Source organism: Clarias gariepinus, chromosome 8 (genome assembly GCF_024256425.1).
Source record: "Clarias gariepinus isolate MV-2021 ecotype Netherlands chromosome 8, CGAR_prim_01v2, whole genome shotgun sequence".
In the NCBI taxonomy this organism is placed as follows: domain Eukaryota; kingdom Metazoa; phylum Chordata; class Actinopteri; order Siluriformes; family Clariidae; genus Clarias; species Clarias gariepinus.
This window is the reverse complement of record NC_071107.1, coordinates 16157248-16185057: the sequence shown is the minus strand read 5'-3', so window position 1 is coordinate 16185057 and position 27810 is coordinate 16157248. Positions and strand designations below refer to the sequence as shown.

The window sequence follows — 27810 nt, the reverse complement described above, 5'->3', positions numbered from 1 at the left end:
ACGAAATATGTTTTTTAAATGCACTGTGCATTCTGCACTACCCCAGCCTGCCTATTTTTGCACACTGTACAGTTTTTTTTTCACTCAACATATGTTTGTGTCCAGCATTGGCTTATTGCTGCAGTTTTTCTATAATTTTTTTTATGAAGTATTTTCTTTTTTAGTAATTCCTCCACCCATTGTTTCCATGGTTATAATGAATATTTTCTAACAGTTTTTACCATAATACCAAGACAAATTCCCTCCTACCTGATGTTATAACTCGGGTTGCATAGAAAATACGCCTTGAAGTGGTTGCATCTTATACAGTATACTACGCTGTATCTCTGAGCTGATCATGTCCCCTGATCTGTACAGGTCACTTCCACTAAAGCATCTGGGAGCACACCTGCAGGCTCTGGTGTGGGAGCTACCTCAGGCACTGTGGCCACAGCCGGAGCTGCTCCAGTCCCGTCTGATCTGGACCTGTTCAGTGAGAATAGCAGCAACAAAGCAGAGGACTCAACCAAGAAACCTCTCTCTAAGGACTCTATCCTCTCTCTGTATGGATCAAGCACTGTCCCACAACAGCCTGCACAAGGTACAGTACACAGCACGCCAGACTCACAAATAAGGACTTAAAACACCTGGTTACATTATGAACTTCCAGTGCATTAGAGAAAAGAGGAAATAATACAGGGACCATGAAGAGGGGTTTTGATAGACGTTTAAGCAATTTCAGTGTACCAGTGTATGTTTGTCTAAATGTGTGTCTGTGCATGTATTTTTATGTCTGCCCATCTGCCTGTGCTGTAGGGTAGTAATAGCAAGTAATAATGTGTGAGAGCATGTATCATTTTGTCTCTTTTTGAAATAAAATAATGTTCAGCCTTGATGAAGATGCTGCACTACATGCAAGAAAGACTACAGTGTCTACAATTGCACCATCTCAGGGATGTTGGACAGGAAATGTCGATGTAAAATTAAAATTGTATGTTGTAATGTTGTAAGGCTGAGCAATATAGCAAAAATATTATCGCATAATTAAAAAATTTATATCCGTTGATGTAGACAATTATTGATCATTTTAATGAGCTATTACAAGGCTTTTTTTATACACACTGGGATGGAGAAGTACTCACTTTAATATGAAATGTATAAGGATGATAGAAAGATCTTACCTTAAGTATCATTAAATAAAAAAATCAAGTAAAAGCAACTGGTAAGATGCAACAAATATCAAAAATATAAACTCTTCAATAAACTCAGTAAATATGATGTTATAAGTAAAATTAAGATTAAAATTGTTCGTTGTATTACCAGTTGTGGTCTGAACTGTTCCCCTAAATAGTTTACACGCGACTGTGGTTCTCGGTCAGAGCAAACCTGTGGGTTGACGATTTTTCTCCATGCTTTCTGAACTCTTCTCCTTCGTGTTCTCTACTGCTTCTGCTTTTGGGTTTGTCTTATTTTCGGGGGCTAAAGAGCACACAGTCCTGGCTGACTGTGTCAGCCGCGAACACATGACCGAAATGAGACGGCCTGTTCTACGCCGCCGAACTGCCACTGGCTGCTTAATCACATTTTATAAAAAATGTCTCTCATGGAGCAGTTTTCATGAAAATCCCTCTGGGATTTTTCTTTTTTTTATTCATTCGACATTTTACAGTATATATTTGTTTTTAATATCCTTAGGATTTGCAGCTGCCATTATCTTTTCTAGTATCTTCCCCAGCTTGCAAAGTATTTTGGAATAATTTGTGCCATGCTGCATACACTGCTGCACCATTCATTTTCAGGGAAAAAAAGGCAGCAGTTGTTGACCGGGTTTGAAACAGCCCTTAAAATTAGACAACCTTAGTTCACGACCCTATAAAGTAATCATCAGCCTTCAAATGCATCCTTTAAAGGAGGCGGCTCCCGAATTGAGACACACCAGTGGTCTCCTAAAGGCATTGTTTTTATCTAGTCATCCTATCACATTTTTTTATTGTTATTAAGGAAGTGTTTTGCTGCAGTATGCATTGTTATTGTTCTATTGTTTAGATAGAAAAAAAAAACCTACATGGTTTAGGAAATGCTCATACCAGTCTGCCTGGCACCAACAACCATGCCACTTTCAAACTCACTTAAATCACCTTTCTTCCCCATGTAACTTGAGCAGATTGTCTTGACCACATATACATGCCTAAATGCATTGAATTGCTGCAATGTGATTAGATATTTTTATTAATGTGTACCTAATGAAGTGGCTGGTGATTATACAGTTTGTATAATTATTGTGAGAAAAGAAACAATGTTGCATTTAATACAGTCCTTTGAATCTGCTTACTGCAATGTTGAACAAGTAGCTTCAGTCCTTATAGCAATAATACTGCGTTTCCTTAAACACCTTCATCCCAGTATAGCAGCAGCCTTTCTGTTTCCAACCTTTAGAAACAAATATAAACCAGACGTTATCACAAGATTGAATGTGAGTATCAGTAATTTAGCCATTGAAAGGTTCCATGTTTCAGCACTGTGATTTCGCTGAACACCGTTTAAAGCTCCTGCCTACTTAAACAGCACATTTCACCAAAAGTTCATCCTCCAAATGAAGGTGCTGCCATTTCTCCACTGTCAAGTCACCTCTTAATAAGCCCTTTGAGCCAATGCACTTCCTTCTTCCTCTCTCATCTCAAAGATCACTTGAGGTGAATTGGCCTAGAACCGCATATTACTGCAAGCTTCTTTTTAAGTCCGTCTGTGAGGCTTTCTCCTGACATTTATTTTTTGCTGTTTGTTTGCTGCCTGATCTTTGTTGTTGTTTGTGTGGATGCCATTGTAAGGGTGTTTACTAAGGTTTTTCATTAAGCTTTCTGTCTCCCTCCAGCTGCTATGTTCATTGGTACATCTCAGATGCCATTTCCTGCTCAACCTCAAGCTAACTTCCCAGCCTTCCCTGCTATGGGCGGGCCCATGCCACCCACCACCATGATGGGTGCAGTTATGGGCCAGGGCGGGGCTATGATGGGCCAGAATACTGGAATGATGGTTGGCATGACTATGCCCAACGGCTTTATGGGAAACGCCCCAGCGGGAGTAATGGGAGTGGCACCTGGCATGATGGGAGCACAGGCTGGAGCAATGCCTGGCCAGCAGACCCAGTGGAGCATGGGACAGGTAAAAGGCTCAACTTGCTTTATTTCTAATAAACCCATGCACAAAGATATCGAATCTGCTGATGGCATCATGTGGAAACATTCACTGGGGATTCATTGTGCCAAACACAGCACTTTTGTTAGCCCACACTGGTCTTACAGCTTGTAGCTAATGCTCTGTGTCTCATCTCGGAGGACTGCGCTTACACTCGAATTATGGCCACATCAGCAAATCCATATGATGCCCGGCTATTTCTACTGATTGGTGGATCATCAGTTTAACGCCAATAATCCCATAGAGAGATGTCTAAAAGCATAGATACTATTAAATGGGCACTTACGAAAAAAGTAAATTGATCCTCCCGCAAAATTCAGCATACCGTTTCTAAAACTTGTAATAAACCATGGATAAATTAAACCTTTTCGATATTTGAAGACCACTTTACAGGATTTAATATTTTAAATTACTTACTCTATTTTACTCATTCTCAATACCGCTTATTCTTTACATTATCACAGGAAGCCTGGAGCCTATCTCAGCAGACTCGGGGCACGTCCCCTGGTACACTTTGAACCGGATGCCAGTCCATTACAGGGCGCAAAAGCACACACACACTTACTCCTAGCATGAGGAATTTTAATTATCAGTTAGGCTACCCTGCATGTTTTGATGCGTTGGAAGGAAATTGAAGTAGACAGGAAACCGTCCAATCACTGGGAAAACATTCAAACTCCATGCACGCAGCCCCGAGGCGTGAATTAGCCCCCCACCCTTAAGGTGCGAGGTCATAGTGCTAAGCATTACCTTAGCCACTGTACCATCTATTAGCCAGTGATATTTTGATCATTTACAATGAAGCCATCATCTGAAGAGGCTGTCATATTCTCCCAAGAGAATTAAAAGAACATTTTACAGCATCAAATATTCAGTCATGTCCTGGTTAAAGGTGCTCGTTCAAAATGAGAGTCTTATTAATTAGGATTGTCAAAGTTTTGCCACAAAGAAAATTACTGTGGGATCCTGGGGACATGCAGTAGATTAGAGCAGGTAGGCATGATAAGTAACTGTGATAAATTCCACTCTTTGCTGTGTGACTGGCTAACTGCACTTCAACCACAGCACAGCAGTTGAACTTCTGAAACAATGCACTTTATTTCCCCCTCTTGTGATTCAGCAGAAACCTTTAACTGAATATTTTTTTCTTACCTTGATTTTACCCGTTAATAAATTAGGTTCACTTTGCTCTTTTATGCCATCATATATTATGCATTGTTACATGTCCTCTTTGATTCCTTGAATATTTAAAGGCTTTTATCATCCTAATGAGGCGACTCTGTGTAGTAGGGTTCTACGTAAACTATGAAATGGTCCCAAAAGGGAGAACCCACTTTTCAAAGAGGGAGTTTGAATGTTCATGGAAGACAATAAATGTAAAACTCACCACTTTTTTTTCCTGTTGTCATGAATATATTATCAAATAAGCGTTCACAGCCGGCAGCATCAGCAGCACTGCAGTCACCAAGGCAGCCCTATGTTGCATGTATTATCAGTCAGACCTCACTGCATTTAAAGCCTTTCGACAAGATTAATGACATATTATAAATCCAGCATGCGTCTCACATTAGTGCAGCCCTAATTAAAGTCTGTGGATCTGTGGGTGTCCTGGAGTTTAAGGCATTTAATAGAGCATTCGGAAAGCCTACTACAGTACAGGCATTGTTGGCTGTTCTGGCTAGAGCGACTATATCTGGGGTAACAGGTCTCAGATGAAAGCAGTGGTCTTTTGTTCTTGGTGTGAACTTTAGTTAGATTTGTGTCCCTGTTATTTAAAGCTCTTGACGACCTGAAGGTAATAGAAGATAAACCAAGAATAGAGATTTTTAGTATACACCACTAAATAAAAGCTGCTTTTTAGACAATGAGGTGTTTAAGTAGATAAAAAACCATAAACAAATTGCTTGCTTGATGAGTACAGGCTGTTGGTTGCTAATACTGTACAAAGATACCTGGTTTCTGTCATTTTAAGCTCATTACATCCCTGTTCTCATTTTTTGTTTTTTGCCCAGATGAACCAGCAGATGTCTGGGCTGAACCTGAACGGTGCCCCCATGGCTTTCGGGCAGCCCGGGACCGCTATGGGTGGCTGGGTGGGACCGCCTTCTGGTCAGACCCTGAGTACCCAGCTCTGGAAGTGAGTGGGCACGGGAGGGTGGAGGACAATAAAGGGTGCAGCATCCCTCCAACCCTCCATCTCCACTCCCTTGACCAACCACCAGAGCACACAGAGTTTTATCCACGTACTGCTCTCTATTCCCCCCCTCCCACTCTTCTTTCCAACCATAACTCTTTTACTGGAGATTGTCAGTTCAACCTTGTCCCTGTGAGTCAACTGAGTGATCGAGAGTGTGAAGAGTTGAAGAGACTGGCAGCTTTGTCCGTCTTATTTGCAGTTTTCTTTTTCTTCTTCTTCTTCTTCTATATATTTTTGGGGTTGAAAAAAAAAATAACATATCAGCGAATAAAGCTGCTGGACCAATATACAAGCGTCTAATATATCATTACCAAATCGATAGTGAGTAATAGTATTTAAATGGCAGAGATATGGCTATCATGTTTGTGACCGCCGCCACCTAATAACCCTCCCCCACTCCACCACACCCCTTTACCCTGACCATTGTATATGCCCCATATCCTAAAGCCCTGTAGCAGCTATTGTATGATCCAATGTTACCGTATGTAAGCATAAGATAGAGAAGCAGTCAATCACCCCTCACCTCTCCCTCCCTGTACAAGCCCATCAGCTCCATCACCCTAGTCCATCTTTTACTGTGATGTTTTAATGTGTGCATTACAAAGAAGCACAGTTAGCAACAGGCAAATAAACCTGGACGACTCGACAGCAGTGTAAAGGCCAATGGGAGAGAAGGGGACGGGATAATTAATTGAGCTGTAGGGAACAAAAATAAGAGCGGGAGATATCTTCACTAAGGATTTGTGTGCGAATAGGAAATTTTAGCAGATTTTTAGAATCGGACAAACGTGCACATACGAACATGCTAGCCCCATGACTCTGGCAGAGTGAAAGTCCACTAAGACCGGGTCCCTCTGCTGTGCAATAATGTGAGCATCCACACTTCGTCATCCAGGTTTATTTCAGTAATGTGTTTACATTTTTCTGGTGCCTAGTACAGAGGAAAAAAATGTTATTTCCATGCATTAAACAGTGAGTAGCCATGAACTATTGTGTGATCCGTTTTTTTCTTAATGCCTCTTTTATTGTAAAGTTATCATTTTGTTTTATGACTATACATTTTTTTCTTTTCTTGTTTGCTTTGCTTTCAAAAGAAAGCTTTGCTTTTAAAAGAGAGGGGTCATTTGGAATAAAGATGGAATTGTAACTATGAAGGTTTGCTCCTGGAATGCTGGGTTCAGGCTGTTGCCATTGCCCTGAATCTATCTTTATGTCCATTTTCTCAGGCTCATAGCAACACATTCATAACAATAAAGTCTTTTTACAGAAAGCTTTAGCCAATAACTGTTTAAATACATTGAACTTGTATAGTTACAGTTATGTCAAGCCAAATGTTAATTAACTCAGGGCTTGCTCTTCTTCAGATGCTTCCAGTTTCGTAGACTTAGTGTTCTCTGTGTCTCTGTTATATATTAAGTTCTCCAAGTTCAAAGAGACCAGTGGATCATGACGTCTTCACATGCTTGCACTCTGGACTTCTCTTCAGTCTTAAGGTAAAGGTTTCTACTAGCAGCCACAGAAAACAACTGTACTGAATGATAAGGGTTGAAAAGTTGAGTTCTTTATTAGTTATCCAATAGGCTTCCTCAATGTGATGAGATGAGTCTTATTAACAAAATGATGGCCAGACAGCTTCTGCAGACAGGAATAAGTTCAAAAAATTGGAAGGTCCAGAGTGCTGAGGTTGGTGACATGGACATCGGAGTTCACACACAGCTTCCAGCGTGAAACAGCAGGGCATCAGTCCAGAAGTTGACACTAATTGGGAAAGTACCAGGGACAGTGGATACTTGGTGCAGTATGTTGTGAGCCCTCCTACGCCAGTCCTGTCCACTAGACCTCAATTAGGATTGAGTCCTGGTGCCGCTTGGGTTCGTTGCCCAGGTTGACCTTTTCTGTGCGGGTGTGCCAAACCAGGACCTGAAATAGAAAAGCATATGATCAGAATAGAGATGTCAACAATGCTCTTTTTCTCAGCAAAGGTAATGAGATTTGGAGGAAAATAAACTAAAAATAAATGAAATAAACTGACATATACTGTAGAAGGAAAAAGAAGTCAGAATCGGGAAGGTTCTACAGCTGTAACCCCTTAGTGGTGCCGTTTCATGTAGTTTGTGCTCAAGGTCGATTCTGCGGTCGAGCATGTAGGCTCCCTGGTCCATTGTAGCAGTTTTTCTTAATTATAAGTGAGAGCTAAATGCAAGCAGCCATGTGTGTGTGCTGTTGATGCAACCTCGGCCAGGTGTGAAGCGTCACTTCCATAGCACATGGTATGGTTAATTGGCCTGTTTTGCATATCTAACAAGACTAATTCAGCAGCCAGTGATGCAACACCTTGAGGTTGATGAGACGCTCATAACAACGGGAGGCGCTCCACACTTAAAATGCAGAACAATCTACAAGGGGGGTTTAAGGCGAATTTAAGACAAGTGCAAAATAACACAATTATGAAAGTAAAAAAATATATTTTTCTATATAACCCCCTGCAACGTAATGCACTTATATCGTTTTTTTTTTTTTTATTAGTGCTGCCACATCCCCTGCACAGTCCTGACTTTACTTCAAAACATTTCCACATGTTTGAGCCAGTAAAGGAGTTCCAGGGAGGCCAGTCACTGTTTTATCTATTGAAAATCACCGGCTGTCTGACTGCACAGCACTCAATGAATTGCCTAAAAGCTTAGCATTAACATTTCAATTCACACTAAATATTAATGACGTCCCATTTCAGATGGAAATGTAATATATTGGCATATATAAATTTTTAAATATGTGCCATTTATAAAACTGGTCATTTTTATATATGGGATACATATGTACGAGGGGTGGTGAAGTCAAACCAGGACTTTTGATTGAAGAATTCCAGAACACAGTTATGCGAGTTAAAACATAGCTGTATTTTTCTATATAATCCCCTGTTGCACTAATGCACTTATCCCAGAGTTTCACTACTGTTTGGATACCATGAAGGTAGAAAGTTTTCTCAGTACGCCAGAGCCATGACTGGACTACCTGCTTCACGTCGTCACTGCTGAAACGCTGGCCTTCCAGGTACTCCATTAATGGCCTTTTCCTTTAATGGAAAAACAGCCTGGTTTGATCACCAAATTCATTCTGTTACTACAGTACATGACCTCATACTACCCACAGCACCATTTGCACATTACGTGAGCTCAACTGGGAGTTATTGCTGCATCCCCTGTACAGTCCTGACCTCGCTCCAAGTGATTTCCACATGCTGGGTGCATTTAAGGAGAAGCCTGGCATTTTAGATATGGATATGAAAAGCAGGCGGTGTTATCATGTCTCTGGTGTACTGAGACAACTTTCTGCTTTAATGATATCTAAGCACTAGTGAGATGCTGGGATAAGTGCATTAGTGTAGCAGGGGATTATACTCTCATGACTTTGCTCTGGTATTCTGTACAATCAAAAGTCCCAATTTGCTTTGAAAACAACCCCCTCCCACCCCCCAGTTATCCTACATCTCTCTTATTCATTAGTGCATGCAAAGATTTTGATCCTGCCCAATATATGGATCTGTTGTTAAGCCCTTTGTTTGCAAAGCACCTTTGCCTGTTCGTTTAGCGCTGAATCTTACCGCCTCTTCAATGTTTTTTATTTTTATTTTATTTGATGGTATGTGTGAGGAACGAGCTTTCACAGTTGCATAATAAGACTTTTAGGTTTAAGACACTGTCTGTCATTGGCTAGTGGAAGGCATCAAGTCATGTTCGAATAGAATATTTACATAGAATCCTTCTGAGAACGCGTCTTCTCAATGAAGCCATCTATTCTTTGTTGTCCTATTTGTGGTGTTTATTATTATTAGTCACAAGCAGCATCTTATTCTATCCAAACTGGATATCAGTGCCTTGGGAAATGCATTACTCATGATTTGGAGGGTGTCTTAAAACAGTTCATTATAGGTACTTTTGTAGCTGTCTTCTATTATATAAATAAACACTAACCATATCTGGAGCTCTAGTTACTGTGTCTGATGAGGCTTTAGACTGAAATATTTCTTTAAGGCTGGGTGCACTGCAGAGGAAAGAATCATCTGATTGATTGTGTTGTGTGCTAAGCTGGCAGTTTCTCGACACCGAGAGTGAGATGCATATTGACATTAATAAGCAGGAGAGTCTCTAAATCGGGACTGAGGATGGCTTGTTCACTCTCGAGCTCCCTGCCCTCCTTCACCCCCCATCTTTCCACATCTGTCACGCCGTCCTTCATTTGCCCATTCCATCTCACTGTCAATCTCAACCGCAGCCTTTACGTCCGTCCTTCTCGTTTCCTGCTCACCCACCCCCATCCACCATCTCCTGATTGCTCGGTTAAGTCTTTGAAGCAGCCCAATCAGTCCAACATCCTGACACTTCCTGTCGGGGTGCATGCTGGGAGCTGCCCACATTGCCCTTTCTGTGGTACAGCCTGTTTTCTGTCGTCCTTAAAGATGATTTTACAGTAGAAGTTTGACCTTTTTCTTAAATTTGCGTGGCTATGACTGAGCATGCTGATGTCGCCTTACCCTGTTTATAGAATAGAATATCGGGGCTATTAAAATGCGCGTGTTACAATCCATATTCGTTTAAAGCGCGCATATTTCTTTCAGATAATCCGTCAGCGGTCTCGAAGGTGCTCTGCCAGGTCTGGTATTCACATTATGAAGCTCTACAGTATAATGTAGAGTAATGTTTTTAGATCTACAGTGGGATGAATCGAAGTGGAACCTTTATGCTATGACTGATAATGATAGCGGTGTAAGACACTGCTGTACGATGTGCGTCCTCCACTGGCTGGCGCTGGTGATTAGTGGTAATGTCAGCTCTGCTAATAGTCACTATTAATAACCTCAGCACTGCTGCCATTAGGATAATTGGGTGATGATGATGGCACTAGCTGAGACATGCAGGGTCTGGGAAGAGAAGCTACTCTGACACAAGGCGCAGTGAGAGACCTACACCCGAACTAAGGAGATACTAATAGATAAGACATATGTTCTGGGTGTTGACCCATTCCTCCTCCAACCTACTCACTTTTTAGGGCGAAACAAGACATATAAAGACATTTCTAATAATAATAATAATAATAATAATAATACATGTGAACTGGTAAACTGTGAAAAGCCTAAGGAAATCACTGATATTTAAAAAAAAGGCTAGGATTAGTCAAGGATGGCTTAGGGTATATTCATTTGTTCACCTCTACACCACTTATCTTGTTCAGGGTTAGAGGAAGCTTGGAGCCTCTCCTGGACAAGGTGCCAATTCATCACAGGGCACAAGCATGCACACACACTGACTCTCATTCACACACGTTCGGAAATACCAATTAGTCTAATCTGCATGTCTTTGGACTGTGGGAGCAAACCAGAGCACCTAGAGGTAACCCACCAGGCATGGGGAGAACACGCAAACTCCATGCACAGTAGCTGGGACTGAATCCCTGGACTCTGGAAGTATGAGGTGCTATTTAGGGTACAAATTAGGCAAAAAAAGTGAAGTCTGCGGCGTCACGTGATAGTTTTCGGCTCTCCCGACTGAACGGTCGTAGTAACTTTAATGTGGGAGCCCCCTAGTGACGGGGAGGAATAGGATACGACTAAATCTGGAAGAAAATCAAGAAAATCTTACATTTTCAAACTTATTTTCATTTTTTTTTTTTTTTTTACTGTAAAGCTGCTTTGAGACAATAACCATCGAATTTGATTGAAATTGACATCACTATAGTCACCTCCACTCTTCTGGGAGGCCTTTTCACGTAAAAGTGGAATAGGTTTGTACCAAATCATCCACTAACGCATTACTGGAGTTGGGCATGTGGTCGGCATTTTAATACATCCTGAGGGTGTCTGATATGTTGAGGTCAGGGCTCAAATTCTTCCACTCCAATTTTGGGAACCCTTGTCTTTATAGAAATCACCTTGTTCATGGTCATATCTGTCATTGAGACACATAACTCTGGTGAAGGAAAAAAGGCTTCAGGAGAATTACATGCTTCTACCTTTGTGGCACGGCCAAAACATGGATGTGTTGCTCAGGTGTCCACATATATTTGGCCATATTGTGTAGTTCATGTTGTTATTTTGTCGGGCATTTTAATTACCTGGGTGCAGTTGCGAGCCTTTGGCTCTAAATCCTCCAGCTTGGTTATTTGTTTGAGGAAGTCAGACTCCTGCATGCCTGGCTTAGCTCCTCTCCTCTTAAACAGAGCTCGTGGGTTAGCGAGGATCACCTGGAGGTTAACGGCAAACCCTAAGCAATAAAGTAAGGAAAAAAAGGTTGTGTTTTTTCTTCATTCATTAAATCCATTAATTTTTCATGTGATTTTAGTAGCATCATACAGTATTATCACAGCATGTAGCACATACAGTATAGCGTCCGTCGCTTTTGTACACATACATCTATTCTTAAGCTTTAGCCTTTGATCTGACCAGCTGTTCACACTTGCATACACAGACATCTAAAAGAGAAAAGTAACTTTTAAACACAGTGATACTGTGAGCTTTTCTCTGTACAATGTAATCACTTGATAAATAAAACCGCTGAAAAAACAGTTAGCGGTGAGTAATGTCAGTAATGTCCTTTGTAATAACAGTGAAATGGCCTCTTCCTGTGAAAGCTGCCAGTTCTTGGCCACGTTTAGAAACCACTCCGTTTAGTGAGAGGTGACCGCCGGTCCTGCTGTCTGCACTTAACATTTAGAGTCCATTTTGCCATCATTTTAAATTTAATTGCATGTCTCTTTCCTCTCTTGCGCATGTTTAAAACTGGCAATATGTCCTTTTGTAATCATTATAATGGAGACTTATTTTGCACTTATGTATTGTTATGCTTAAAATAACCTGTCCCACTCCTACCATCCGCTCTGCCATTGTGCACACACGATTGATTTTTTTTTTTTTTTTTTACACTCCTTTCTAAAGTCACCCTTAAGTCCCTACAGAAAATGCTTTTTATACTGTCTTCAACCTGGAAAGGGACTCATATCTTATTTACCACTTTATTGTCTGCAGCACAAAATCTAAATTGAAACAGGAGCTGAGTGATGGACGGAGGTAGGGAGCAATCGGAAAAGAAAACTCCTCATGTGCAGCTTCAGTCAGTACAGGGCGGTAAGGTGAGCGCTGGAGCAGGCCTTGGAGCTCAGTGCGAAGATCATGCCCCTCAGCAGAGCAGCAGCCAGTCCTCCCTTTACACTGTGGTGCTGCAGGAAACTCAGTGGGCTCTGCCATGCATTATTTAAGATATTAAATAGTTTAGTTTGATTCTGAACCGTTGCCCACAGCTGCCAAGTGTCTGGGTGCACGTAGGTCAAATCCTTTGCAGGCTTCATGGAACTAACATGGCTGCCTTTAACTTGCTTTCCTCCTCTTTTACGGTATATTGCGCCTGGACAAAGGTTTTTCCTTGATCTTTTGAAAAAAGTGAAAAAAAATTTTTTTACAGAATTTAGAAGAGTTTATTATTGTTATTATTATTATTATTATTATTATTATTGCCTCAAGGTTGCATTTATTATTCATACCTTACTCTAACAGTCCTTCAAGACACCCACTTAACTAAACATCTGGAACTCTGCTATGGAGAGTGAGTATCTGTTTTTTGTTTTTTTTTATGTCTGCTGATTTATAGTGAATATTTAATACATATTCTGTTATTAGTTGCCCTACTGATTACCCCCATCCTTCCATCATGATGTGTTCACGTGCTGCCTTTTCTTTGGAATATTTCTAATGCTCCATAATATAATCTATATAAATAAGAAAAAAGGCTTAACGGTGCTATATAAGGGTTGTGTAGTAGTGGGTTGCAAATGGAAACCGTCCAAAAAAAAAATTTAAATCCAGAGGGAAATATAGCCCTCAGTTGTGTTTTTTATCCCAGGTATAGGCAGATTTTTCTAGGACGGCTGTGCTTTAGCTAAAGCCACCTGGGTTTCTGCCACCCCCACAGCGACAGTCACTTTACTGCAGCAGAGAGGCTGAGATGCAGCCGAGCTACACAACTGTGTCCCTGCTCTATAAGTAGAGCTTTAAGGTATGTTCACTCGTGACCCTTGCTTTGGTTTATTAATAGATGGTCAGTCAATTTACTGTACCTCTAATACCTCCTAGCCCTGCCTTTTTAACTACATTCCATTTTGATGTCTCTCGTACACGAGTGCATCATTATATCAGAGACACTTTGACAAAGCTCAAAGCGATAAGATTTATTATACTTTATTAATCCGTTGCTCTGTTTTGCTCTCCATGTACTCAGCACTGTTCAAGGGCTCTTCAGATTTAGTGTTCTAGGCACAGGCAGTGTGTGTGTGTGTGTGTGTGGAAGTGGAAGTGCACCCTTTGCTTGGCTGCAGCTATGAGCAATCAAAAAAAATCACATTGTGCTAATGCAGCCCACTCATTGCCTTAGACACAGATAGGTTGGGGTGAGTCACATGGTCAAAACCTTGTGGAGCTGCAATGCAGACTTTTTTTTTTTTTTTACTTATATAAAGTAAAGCTACATGGCAAATAGCATGGTTATATTAGAAAGGCTTCTGTGTTAGGACAAACACTTGAGCCTCTCTCTTCAGGTGAGAGCTGCTCTTGAACACAGTGAGAGCTGATGAGGGACCTCTTTACCCTGCTATTGTGTTTGCTCTATGCAGGACCCAGACAGCAGGAATACCAAATGCATCTCATTGTTCTTGGCTTTTTGTTTTGAAGCAAGCTACGTAGATCAGGCTCGTGAAGCATAAATGCTTTTGAGAACGTTACAGGTGGCTGATCCCGAGAGCAAGCTGGGCATGGGGTAGAGGAGAGGGATCCAAATACTGATACTGGTAAGCAGACTGGGAGGAAGAAGGCGGGGGGAAAAAAAGGCAAGGATGATGCAGTCTCCTGTTATCAGCCATTAATTAACAGCACAACATCCAGAGGCACTGCAGGAGCCTGGAGAGTCCACCGCTGCATTCTGCTTCGCTCTGCATTGCTGTTCTGGCTGTATATCTGGAGATCTGCCATTCTCTTTATCCTCCTCAATTTGCAGTATGTGAACCCTCTCACTCTGCATGTTTCAGACGTGTCAGCACCTTCCTGCCACACTGACATTAGTACACTGCCTTACTGTAGACTCTACTCCTGAAAGAAACGCAGTAAATCAGCAGGACTTCCCTTGGTGACATGAAGCAGAAACAAGGGTGGTTCACGCTTTATTATGCTGCAACAAAAATCTTGACGTTGTGTTATAACTGTTGTCACAGGTTAATTTGTTTTTGGAGGGGAAAGTCATTAAGAGCATTAATTAAGAGCGGCACTTGGTTCTCGGAGACTCAGCATCCTGTCAGCAGTGATTGATATCTGTCTCAGACCATTATTTCCAAATGAGTTCGGGGTGTAATCCATCCTTTGAGGTATGATGAATAGTTATTTGGGTTGTTCTGCAGCATAAACCGACAAACTGCACCAGGGAGCGTGAAATGTGAATGTGGTCTGAGCATAGATTTAGTTGTAAGCTCCATACAAACATAAAAAAAAAAGAAAACAGCTCGTTCGTGAAAGCGCTTGTTAACCTACTTATTTGTGATCATTTTTATATCTGGCTCGAGCACTACTGCTAAACATCTGTGCAGTGTAATGAACAAAAAAACACTGTCACAGTCTTTGGCACGGATAATCTAAATTCAGCTTATTTCCTAAAATGTTTTATAAAACTCTGTAGGTCTTTATATTATCCTTTAGTGAAACCAGTGGCAGTGCAGCTGTTTTGCATTCTTTTCAGAAACATCAGCTTAGCACTGAACAAAGTCGTATTGTGTCATATATTATATAAGAGCCGCTCATGTTCCAATGTAAAATCCAGGCCATGCAACAGTGTTTTATCAGAGGAAGGAGAAACGCTTGCCATTTATTTTCTCATAAAGGATTGCATGTGTTTTCAACTCGTTGACTTGCTGTGGAAGCGCTGAGTTAAATAGTACAATTCAATTATTTATTTAATATGTTTACTTAATGGGGTTCCTCTTTCAATCTTAATCATGTGAAGAACCACTGTGTCAGTACGGGCATCAGTACTGGAAGAAGAAGAATCATATTTGTAGAAAATAAGTATTTTTGCACATTTTTATATTTAAATAAATGTTCCTTTACCTTTTTTATATATTCACTTTTTAAAATATATTTTTATATGTTCACTTTTTGTAAACATGATTACCCTGGACATTTGAGGAACCATCTGCTAACTTCACTCACCCTGTTTTGCAACATAGAAATGACAACAATAAAAAAGTTTCTATTTAAAAAAAGCTTGGAAAAAGTATTGAAATTTTGAACATTTTAGTTTCCAGTTGTTTCGATGAGTGCTCTATAAAGGGTTCAACAAAGATTTAAGGATTGTATTCCTGTAGATGCCTGTTTCTCCTGTTCTTTAACTATTTTAGCCATGTTCTCTTAAAAATGCTTTGCTGTCAAGTTTTAGTAACCATATATCTGTGCATATGTTTTGAGTGGAGTTCCCACTTACTCACTCATCGTCTATAACATTTTATCCTTAATTCAGGGTTGCGGGGTACCATCCCAAGAGGTACTGTACACCCTGGACAGGGTGTGATTCCATTGCAGGGCACACACACATACTCTCATTCACACACTATGTGCAGTTTGGGAACGCCAATTAGCCTAGCCTCCATGTCTTTGGACTGTGGGAGGAAACCGGAGTACCTGAAGGAAACCCACCAAGCGCGGGGAGAACATGCAAACTCTATGCACACAGAGACGAAAATCGAACCCGGACCCGGGAGGTGCAGGGCTTCAATGCTAACCACTAAGCCACGTTATCACCTTAAGTGGAGTTTATTTTGGGATTGTCTGCAAAGTGACATTCTGTGTCCTATCATATGAAATTTATTTGTTTGTTTGTTTGTTTGTTAATTATAATCCACTGATCGGAAGGTCCTGGGTTTAAACCACAGCACTACCAAGTCGCCACTGTTGGGCCCTTGAGCAAGGCTCTTAATCTTCAACACCTCAAATGAGATATAATAAGATAAATGTCAGTCATTCTGATTCGAAGAGTCTGCCAAATGCCATAAATGTAACTACTGGAGCTACAATAAGTCCAGCTGTCCACCGCACAGGTCACAGTTTTCACAACAGTCTCAAAAGAAAATGCTGAACCAGTTAAATGTTATGTTTATGTACGTATGCATTCAATATATGGACCAATAAATGATATTATAGCTGCTATTTAAGAGTTTTTAAAGCATGGACGAGTCTTACCTGCCATGTCGATGGCAAAAGGTCGGTCAGCCTTCCAGCCTGTGTACCAGCCCACCACTTTGCCCTTTTCTACAACAGGGCGCTCATACCTGCGACCCCCTACGAGTCCAACAGGCCACACGGAGACTCCTTTAGTCGAGCGCATCTGAGAGAAGGGGAGGAAAGAGCATGAAATGTGCTATAGAGTCGAAGTGTGCGCTAAGAATATGACACACTTTATGTTTAATAAAAAGCTTGATCAAGCCCACACTTCACCTGTCTTTCCTCTAGGGACTGCAAGATTCATTTCGAGATATACAATATTTGGAGACGGTTTGTGTTGATCTACTGGTGCTTGTTGTCAGACCATCTATTTTTATTGAATTTCAGTAGATGAGAGAGGATTTCTGTGGGATTGTATTACAGTGCTTTGGCTCATTTTCAGTTTGAATAACCTCATCCATCTGTAGCCAGGCTGGAAAAGCAATAAAATCATTCACACCTGATGCAGCACACTGTTTGTATTGCAAATATTATTTTTGATGGTAGCATTCTGCTGGAGCAAATTAAAACAACCAAAAGCTAAACGATCTCCTTATTTCTTTTTCCACTAGAGAAGAAAAAGAACTATAGAATGTGGATCGAAATTCAAGGAGTGTGTGAATATGCCATTGTGATTTTTTTTTTCCCCACTCCAAAAAGTCAGAGTAGGCTTTAAATATTTAATGGCTGTGCTATTCATGTAAGCATGGTACATGGCATTGTGAAGTGTTAGACGACGATGCCTATGGGCTGGAGAAAGCTTTGAAGCTCATGCTCGGAGTGTTGCTGTATCTGAGCAGCTCGGCTCTAATGCCGTCCCTTCACCACCCCCTTCCCATCTGCTCTTAGGGAATTTTCAAAGGCTTCTCCTCTGTAATGGAGCTCGATAAATGGGAGTCTAAATCAAAGCCACAGAGCCGGAGAACTCTCTAGTTCAGTGAGGACATCGACGCCTGCAGCTGTACAATCATCTCTCCGAGTCATTAAATACAGCAGCACCAACATGCATCAAATGCAGCTGGATTCATCGTCGCCAGAGAGCAGCGACTTTCTGGTTAAAGCAAGCAGTGGCATCATAGAGTCAGACCTCGTTACAGATACCCTTGCCATGAAAAAAAACAAATGATATTAGAGACTGATAAAGAAATCTTTTAAATTCATTTAAATTGCAAAAATTCACAGTGCTAAAATACTCCACCACCATGCCACCCAATTTCATGATTCCTTTTCAGTAATTGCTTTATTCACATCAGAGAGGAGTAGATCCTAGAAGGACTTGGGCAGTTTGAAGAAAACAAAGCAGAAACCCACAAGATTGAGACCAGCATGAGAAAGCTCCATACAGACGGCACCTTGGACACTGGAGCCGCAAGGCATCAACAACACTTTAAGCACCGTCCAAGTCCACACTTTAAATATTAAATTGGAAAAAAATGGAATTATGCTCACCACCACAGGACAGAAACTATATAATATATTGTGGCGGTGCTATCTTAAGTATCATAATGAAGGCACTGTCTCTTGTTATGAATGTGACTGATTTGAGCAGTGATAATAAGGCACTTAGACCACTGTGCTCCAAATCAAGCGCGAGGTGTTTTATGTGCTCATGTTGAGCGCGGCTGCATTCATCAACAAAATAGCATTATGTTTTGCCGTTTATGGTCCATTCCATGTGCTCAAGTCCATGTCCAGCTGTGTTGAGAAAATGAATTCAAAGAGATGGAGGATGGGGGAGAGGGGCTAGAAAAAGAGAGGAACTCTGAGGACAAAGCCGCTGCTGATGGCGTTAAGGGAGTCTTTCACACTCGCAAGGCCTGTGGCATGAAAACAGCTGATCTGGAAGGCAATCCGAACCGCATTGATACGTGCAGAAAACACAGGATGGAGGGAGTAATGACTAAAGCAGGAAAAGAGAAATGATATTAAGACATTAAAACATAATAGATTTGACTGATATGAGTTATGAGGTAAAGGTCTACAGCTAAGAGTGGAGTTATAGACTGCAAGGGCAGAAAAAGGGCTGTGATAAAAAATGAAAATCGGAATAAAGGATGGACATGGGCAAGATTAAACAACATAAGAGAAATTCATCTATCACCTGTTTATGTATTCCATTTCTTCTTCTTCTTTTTTTTTTTTTTTTTTGCTCAATTGCTAAAATATAGAGCAATTTCAGTGTTGACATATTTGATACTATTTTTTTTTAAGCTCCAGCCCTCCCCACACTTTTCTTGTTTATTGAATTTATTAAAAGGTGTTACAGCTTCATGAATTTTCCCTTTGCTTCTGACTTCTTTGCACATTTGTCTGAGATTAGTACACCTTAAATACCTGTCTATTGGTTGACTGGAATTTTGAGCGGTCCTCTAGCCTTTAGCCGTAGACACTCAATGAACCATGGCATTTCACACAACATGGCAGAACAATCTGTACTGACACCTTCATTATCCTGCAAGTGTAGCTGCATATCATTGTAGTCACGCTGCAGTGCATTAACACAGCGAACAAAACATATGAAAAGCTTCTTATGATGATAATTATAAGATATATAATTTAAAATATAGTTGCAAGCAACAATGAGCGGCTCCAAAATCCTATGCCATCACCACCTGGGCACACCACCAATCTGTGTGCCTTTTGAGCACGGTAAGTTTAAGGCATCGTCGCCGCTGGACGTGTCTTTCTGGTGAGCCCTGCGGCGATGGCGTGGGTGCTTGGGCTGATCATCATTGCTTGCAGCGTTGCTGTGCAACATACAACCTGTGTGCCTTCTGAGTGTGTTAAGACCTTTAAAAAGCCCCAGCTGCTGATGTCACTCAATGTGGGCTGGGTTTGGTGGCGATCATAAGTATGGCGCAGATGCTTGGGCTGTTCATTATTTGTGTAGGATGTGTAAGGTGTGTGTGTGAGTAGGGTGTGTGTATAGTATATGTGTGTGTAGGGTGTGTGTGTGTGAGTAGTATGTGAGAGTAGGCTATGTGCGTGTGTGTGTAGTGTGCGTATTTAATAGTGCTTATGTCATAAATGTGCCTTTTGCAAATGACCCGAAATATCTGCCCTCCTGTTGAGTTGAGCCCATGACACGCAGTGGAAATTTTGACATGTATATGTGCAAGTGTGTATGAGCTATGCAGCAAAATCTCCCGTGAAGGCATGTTAAGAAACCCAAAAGGGTGATTTTATAATAATAAAAAATAATAATAATCCTTAAAAGAACAAGAGGGCCCTAGCACATTTATGACATCAGCACTACTAAAACAGTATTATCAGATCAATGCCGATAATGATTTCATTCTGATTAGGGATTGTTTAGGATTACTGCATGTACCTAACCTTAACCAAAGTGCTTTATTAGATGTTTGGCTGGATATGAACCTGAACCGGAGACACTGGCCATGCTAATTATATTTAATGTAGAGACCTTTGACGCACCACTATTATAAATGCAAATTATGCAAACTTGCTCACAGTCAGTAATTCACAGTATGTTTTCAGCGATAATCTGCTACTGCAAGTTACTGATTCGCACCAGCATTAAAGGCAAACAGTAACGGTTCAGAAGCTGATAGAGTACAGTATGTGTGCTGAACCCCACAGCTCACTGATTATCAGGCTGCTCACTCACATTTCTGAAGCCAGTAGTGCAATTAAGCTGATGTTATTGCCAGGAACTCACAATTGCTCAGTTTCCCTTGAGGTATCAAATATGCATCTAACAAGTGGAAATCTCTTTGGTCCATCAAACCATAGCCTGATTAATTTTAAATGATAACATTCATCTAATAAAACGTTAGTCTGTTTAACTGCGTTTGTAAGACAGCCTCTTTAAAACCTCGCTCAATAAAGGTTTTCATCCATTTTGATTGAACATTTTTTAGGCTATTAAGGCAAATAGAATTATTGCTGGGGTTAAACTGCAAGGAACACAGAGAAGCTCTAGGACTTTTAGTGCATGCGAAAAGATGGCAATCTAAGCTCTGAGACACATCCCCTACACAGACGCACCCTAGCTACACTCATACCGCCGATGTTCCTTCTAGAACTATGATTGCCACTTATTCTTTTGGTACTGCATGTTTATGGTAAAGTTCTATTTGTTATCATAAGCCTTTTCAGGTGTATTGTTACATATATTAGCGAATGATGGCTCAACCTGTGGGTAGCACAGACTCTAACCATTCCAGTGTCTTTACTTTGTAAAGCTAGATGAAACAGTTCCTATTGAGCTTGCCAGCTTAATCAAATAAGCCTGCATCTTGATACTGTAGGCTGAACTTGAATTGAATTCGCTAGGTAATAATATATATATATATATTTTATTTTTTTAAAGGTCATTTGTGTGTATATATCGATAAAAATGATGATAATAATAATAATGATATTAATAATAATAATTTGAAATGTGTTCATTTAGCTATAGACTATGCATTTTACTTTACCCTGCATCTTTATTCAAGTTCACCAGAAGATATTTAGGTACATGTTTGCATGCCAAGACTGTCAATGTATTTGCTCGTGTAAATTCTAAGCCTAAGCATACAACTGTATATCCTGGTACATTGCGCTCCAGGGCGGAAACTATAGGTTTGTTTGTACTGTATGTTTCTATGCTCATGTTGTTAAAGCTCATTAACGATGTTTCACCTGCTGAAGCTATGTTTGCCCCAATACTAATGACCCCAAGCTTCGTCGAGTCAGTAGAGAATGAAGCCACTCGGATGAGAGGTTAAAGTAAATAAATAAATAAATAAATCATGAAAACAAAGAGATGCCTGTAAATGTGACATGCACTGGTGCTACATTGCACTGGTCGGCGTTGTGATGCAGGTTTCTACCTCTTCAAACAGCTCCAGGCTGTACGTGTTATCATCGTCGGCGAAGAACACCACTCCGGACTCGGAGGCTGCGCGGTGCGCGCGGAGCCACGAGAGCGCGGCGTTCCTCTGCTCGGTGGCGCGCGGCATGCCGGCCCGTTTGAAGCGGCGCGGGGTGAGCACGTGCAGGTGCGTGTACGGGACGCGGGCGCGCGCCAGAAAGCGCGACACGAGCTCGGTGCGGCTCGCGGAGTCCTCCACCACGATCCAGTGGAAGTGCGGGACCTGGCGGAACGTGTTGGCCAAGCGCGTGAGCTCGGCTTTCTGCACGGCGCGGCTGTACGTGGGGGTGATGGCGTAGACGAGCGGCGGCGGCGGCGGCGTGGCGGTGCGGTTGAGCGCGTGAACGGCGCCGTCCCGCCGCGGCGCGCTGCTCAGCCGGGACAGGTAGGAGTGCGCCGTGCTGCGCACCGAGGACCTCTTCGTGTCGATGTCTATGACGATGATGACGATCAGCACCCACGGCAGCAGGATGAAGAAGCGGCTGTAGAAGATGGACTTCATCGTGGCAAAGTTCTGGAGACGCAGAGTCACCGATCCATCTCAGGAACACCAAGGATGCGGAGTTAACACGGACTTAACCCTCTCTCCAACTAACCGCATGTAGCCGCTCTCTGTCTGCGGAAAAGCATCCTTAAAGCCAAAGCACTTTTTCTGCTTCTCTTACAGTCCGCCAGCGTTCAAAGTCAGCACGCAGGTCTCTTTCTGAGCCATCCTGTGTCCGAGTCCAGTCTCCTCCAAAAAAAAAAAGCCGAGCTATTCCTGCACCGATCCGCCCTGAATACAAACAACAGGTAGAGTTACTGCGTTGGATCCACAGAAAGCAGTCTCTGAAGGCATTGCTGGCTTTCTCTCCATCCCTCTCCTCGGAGATGCGCTTCTGAGCCGCGAGGCTGAGCCGAGACACAGTGCGCAGGTCTGCTGCTGCTGCTACCGCCTCAGTAATAACAGCGCTGTCATGTGAGAGACTCACACTTCACTCTCTTCATTTGTGTGTCTGTGCGCGCGCGTGCGTCTGTGTGTGTGTGTGTGAGAGAGAGAGAGACAATAATGGCTTTAACAAAAATAATTTTCTGGGGGAAAAATGTATCTACATCTACAGTATGTCACGGCCAATAGAGCCTTTATGCATTTTTATTTTAATCCTTCATTATTGCACTATGTTTCTAATGTCATCATTTATATGACTGCACCGAATAATAGATGCATTATTAGGTGCGTGGGCACAGGGAACACCTTGGAAATAACTCTTGACAGCTAAATCACAAAAGAGATGTATTATGTTTTTTCATGCACACCATAAATCTTCCAGCTCATGTGGTTGTTGTTGTTGTTTTTTTTTTTTATGAGTGTGAGTATTTTGACCAAGCCTGTGTTTTATTATTCATCAATGTTATTTTTTAATTTGGATGTCAACATTTTTCACTGTGGTGCAGAGTGTTTCTTTACTCTTTGATTAGTTATTAGTAAAAATTAAGTATTTCTTTTGTATTTGTTAATATTCAGATGTATTCATCTCTCCTATCGAAGCCTGAGATCCACACGGATCCTGCCCATGTTAAACTAGTCGTCGAATTGGAATGAATAAATACATGAATTGATGGATGTATAATATTTTTGATTCCCATTATAAATCTTGGTGCCACTGTAATTTTCCACTTTGAAAAAGATCCTCTATCCTTTTCACATGAGTGATGTGATTGACTGTGCTGTCTGTATCCCTCTTTCTTCTTTCGGCCTGTCTTGCTGAGACTGAAAGCTCCATCTGTTGGACATCATTACATAAAAGCATACCCCGATTTCTGGTTGATAGATAACCCCAGTGGCAACCATCTAATCTTCTGATGCATGTCTAATGTGGTGGCAATCAGCCGAAGGAGAACAAATTGATTTTAAAAGAAAGAATTAGTTTATTACAGGTTTTCAAAAGTGCAGAAGCTTTAGCTGTCTAACTCTGACAGCGGAGAGACAAAGGGGGAGAAAGAACAACGGCCCTGCTTCCTCCCAGTCTGCCCTTTTTTTTCCTGTATCACAGAATGTTCTTCCTTAGACAATTTTGTTCAGCAACTTGACTTGAAATATGACCTTTCATATAGTTTCTTTTAATACCATATAACAAGTGGCTGCTGACTTGAAGCTACTGTAACCGCTTGGGTGGGGGTGAAGATTGTACTCTTCTACTGAGGCATAAAGACTACATTAATTAATTTCAAGTCATGCATAAATGTATAAAGGTGCAAAGATATAAAAGTGACAGAAAGATAAATAAGGCACACGATTTCCGTCACATCTAACATCAAGTGAGAAGAAATGTATTCATTAAGTTGTTCATAATGTTTCAGGCAGATGATGTGGCTGAAACGGCCAGTATATTTATCCTAGAGCAATAGGTTGTTCACGTCGACACCGCTGCCTCTGACGATATCTCCTTCTTGAGTCCTGTGACAGCTACCTGTTGTGACATCTAGTCTTGCCCCTTTTCCCTTGATACACAAGCCACTGTCAGCTTGGAAAATGTCAATCAAGTGGAGGGAGAGAGAGGGAAGGATGGAGGCTGCTGTCACAGGCCACTGTCTTATTGTGGAGACTCTTTTATTCAAGATGGTGAAAATGTGACAGCTCTGTCACCTAGAATGAAATGAAAGAAAACTAGAGGAAAAGAACAGAAGCTGACGAATGAAGCTTGTAGAAAGACACAGAAAGCTTTAGATAGCGTTCATTTGTGGCGTGAAATTAGTGTCACTTGGATTGACTGGTGTGAAATAGGAAGGAAGAAGCTGATGGAATAAGAAGGATGTCTTCCACGGCCACATCTGAATCATAATTCACCAGCGAGAAAAAAAAAAAACGCAATAGTATTTTCTTTTTACAGTCTATCCCTCCATCCATGTTGACAGCAGAGGAGGAATTGGAGTGTAATGTTTCTGAAAGATGGAGGAAGGGACGAGATGAAGAGTGAAGGGATAGGGAGGAGCCTGAATAAAGCAGTGTATTGATGGAGAAATATTTCTTCAATACTGCAAGTCAAGCATCCAATGTGCAATAACAACAAATTAAAGCACTGCCCCATGAAAATAGATCACAGCTCAAGTAGATTAAGTGATAATTTAGATCTCAATTCAATAAGTGTGTGGCAAAGCAATTTAGATCCTCATAACGAATGGGAAATATAGACCATGCATGTCAACACCATTTGCATAGAAATGGCTTTTCTAATGTAACCCAATCGAAACAGGTTTACAGTTTACTAGATTGGGTTTCTATCTCGCAGGCTGTGGCAAGGTAATGCTATAGGACTCGCTTTAAACTAATTATAGTCGTTTGCAATTTGTTTCAATTCTTGGTTCCGGTCTGATTTAATTTCAGGGAGAAGCATTCATAGCTTATCAACCTGCTGTTTATTAATAGTAGTGCTGCTTAAATTTTTACCACAATATCTGTTTAAAAGTAAAAAAAAAAATTTGTTTGAGCTGCAAAACAAATAATATTCATCAAATATTAGCTCTTGTCTCCAATCCAGTAAAATTGCAGAGCTTGCTTCAGAGAACGTCCAAAGATTTCACGAAATTGATCTACTGAAGAATTTCGGGAAAATGAATTTAATACACGAGACACCCCCCTCAAGACACAGCAATAAATTAGATGCTACGTTAATATCGGAAAATATTTCTACAACACAGTAACATGGATTTCCAGAACAGCTATAAGTTCAATTGTGTTGAAACAACCTTGAGTCTCTGGCATGATATCTGCTACGAGATTGATTTGCATAACAAAAGTAAGTGTCTTTCACAGCACACACACTCTGGTAAACAGAGGAGAAAGGATGTGACATGAGAGCTGATGCATATTAAGACTGCACCACTACAGCATAATGATGTTTCTAAAACCCTTACCTACCCTAGAGATATGAGATCCACATAAACATGTATTAGCAGCAGTGATGCCAGGTTACTCTCTGTGTTTGATTTGACCAATTATCTGCCATATCCTTTAGGATGCATCTCGCATAGTAATTCCATCGTGGTTCCAGTGAATCACTGCACTCCATGTGTAATGAATCATGTGTTGGCAGTCTGTGTATCTTTGGTTGTAGATGATTCTCATGAAACAGCACGTGTTCATACATCTGGCTTTGGGCCACAAAAGCTATAAAAGACCAGTTTCATACTTAATGAATTTGTGGTGAGATTATATTAGTCCGCCATGGGCATGTGCAAGAGAGAGAGAGAGAGAGAGAGTGCATCATTAATGAAGTCTGCCTTTAGAAATGCAAGGCAATATACTTTGTCTCTCTAACCACATAGCTGCTTTTACAGACTGTGGTGAAGAAAAGCATCTTCAAGGCAAATTGACTCCAACAGCAGAAGACCACATCAGGGTCCACTTGTCATCCAAATCTGAGGCTACACTGGACAAAACTGGACAGTTGAAGACTGTGGAAGGACAACATGATGACTGACATCACCCCCCTCATTCTCATGCATAAGGTGAACATTAACTGATGTTCTTGACTTGTTGTGCTGCCACATGATTGGCTGATTGAATAGTTACAGAAATGAGCAGTAATCGTTAGATACTCTAGTGTATAAAAGAAAAGTATTTATAAAAAAAAAAAAAGACAGACAAAAAAGAAAGTATTTATTTAAAAAAAAAAAAAAAAGACAGACAGGCATCTCAATACACTACCTGGAAACAAAAACGGGTTGCAATTACTTTTGGCACCAGAGACTTGGCATGCCACATGCACATCACAATTAATTGGGCTCATCTCACAACAATCTAATTTGTTAGCATGACAATTGTTGTTAGCAATAAAAAGCAGTGGCAGGCCGATCAATTAGGCCAGTCTCTGTGGTGCATGTTGGCTCACGGGGACCAGGGGCTGGCTATAGTAAGCTTAGAGCATTAGGCTTGTTATCACTCTGTCCCTGCTGATCAGCACTGTCCGTCTGTTCACACAGCTTCCTGACTCCGTGTCCCTAAAGCTGATAAATGTCTGTGCCCTTGGTTCTGCTGTTCTCCTTGGGAAAAGGAAACTCATTAGGCGCTTGGTCTCATCAGTGTAAAGCAGGATATGACTAATAGACCCCTTCTCTCTCTCTCTTTTTCTCCAACAAACATGAAGTATCTCTTTTATTAACGATTAAATCATTGGATAATAAAATACTGAGATAGTAGATTAATACCCTAAGTGTTTTCTGAAAAGGCATGCAAATTAATGTCTTTTTTTCTTTCTTTCTTTTTAAATCATCACATTGTGCATGATGCAACAGCATTACTTGGATTATAAGAGAAAGCGTTTAAAAAATGCATTTACGTCAGTAAGATCAATTACGATGAAACAATCTTGAATCCTTGGCATGGGATCTGATATCTGTTCTATCTTTCTTCTTCTGTCTTAGTATCACGTGATTATGAAACACTGAGCCTTCTGCAGTTCCCACTAAAAGGACTCTTAAATTAATGTAATTGTTATATCCTCCACGCACAGCTTCCTCCAGAGTGTGTAAAAATAGCTTACACATAATGACTAAAAAGCCTTTAACAGACTCTGAAAATAGGCAGACACCAAAAAGCTCATCATTATCCATTTCACTTGCCATAATTTCTCGCATTACTCTTTAGCGTTCCTATCGCCAGAACGTTCCTCTGTGGATGGAGGTTATTTGCAGGCGCTCTTGATGGGGCGTTAGCTCAATGCTGGTAATTAAGCCCACTTCCAAACATTCAGCATCGGCTGGCAGCTTGTTACATTTATAACGTTATTAATGTGGCATGTACCACATATATGAACAAACACCACAGCGAACCCAAATCAGTCTTTCCTTAGACACACCGTATAATTGGACCATTCCCCAAGTGAGGAGCTGTTAAGTATGCTCCTTGCTGAATTATGGATGGCCGGCAAAATGGGCAATAAAATATGAATGGACGGTTTTTGTAGCCTTTGCTGCTCTTATGGGCGCAGATGTTAGATGTGCAGCTGGAGAGCTTTAATAAAAAAAAAAAAATGCTGCATTGGAAAGAGCATCCAGGCCTTATGGGGCCATCCATAAAAACATATGGCTGTAGATGATCATTTAAAGTGTCGGTTCCCTTGTTTACCTTTCTTTCAGGCATTCGCCTGTGTAGCATATTAAGTGTGGGTGTGTGATATATTTTTTTAGAATGCTAATGCCGGCATATTTTAATGACTGACTTGTTGTGTGCGATTTCTAGCACTGTTACTTAAATCTGCACTCCTGCACATGAGCCAATTTGCTTTTGTTGTCCTT

General features: G+C 41.1%; 2 protein-coding genes across 3 annotated transcripts in view; one reads left to right on the top strand and one right to left on the bottom strand.

Annotated features, from left to right (window-relative positions):
• Nucleotides 1-6358, top strand: part of smap1 (small ArfGAP 1) — a 112577-nt gene extending 106219 nt beyond the window's left edge. For both annotated transcript variants that reach the window (XM_053501902.1, XM_053501903.1), the window contains 3 exons: nucleotides 358-580; nucleotides 2852-3141; nucleotides 5187-6358. In XM_053501902.1, the coding sequence (XP_053357877.1) occupies nucleotides 358-580; nucleotides 2852-3141; nucleotides 5187-5315 (642 nt within the window). In that variant the 3' untranslated portion in view covers nucleotides 5316-6358. The remainder of the gene's footprint in view (nucleotides 1-357; nucleotides 581-2851; nucleotides 3142-5186) is intronic.
• A 1-nt stretch (nucleotide 6359) lies between these two features.
• On the bottom strand, nucleotides 6360-22486 carry b3gat2 (beta-1,3-glucuronyltransferase 2 (glucuronosyltransferase S)). The gene is made up of 4 exons (XM_053501904.1): nucleotides 21494-22486; nucleotides 16635-16779; nucleotides 11480-11628; nucleotides 6360-7291 (listed from the first exon to the last, which is right to left on the bottom strand). The coding sequence occupies exons 1-4, from the start codon at nucleotides 22034-22036 to the stop codon at nucleotides 7205-7207; spliced, it is 924 nt and encodes a 307-aa protein (XP_053357879.1). The 5' UTR covers nucleotides 22037-22486; the 3' UTR covers nucleotides 6360-7204.
• Between the last annotated feature and the right edge of the window lie 5324 nt (nucleotides 22487-27810).

Bases quoted from the DNA above. Each gene is read 5' to 3' on its own strand.
- b3gat2 (XM_053501904.1), bottom strand. From the start codon at position 22,036: ATGAAGTCCATCTTCTACAGCCGCTTCTTCATCCTGCTGCCGTGGGTG. The intron at 11,629-16,634 runs GTAAGACTCGTC...TTTATTGCTTAG, and splicing joins TTTTGCCATCGACATGGCAG to GGTTTGCCGTTAACCTCCAG. The intron at 7,292-11,479 runs GTAATTAAAATG...TTTCTATTTCAG, and splicing joins AGGCTCGCAACTGCACCCAG to GTCCTGGTTTGGCACACCCG.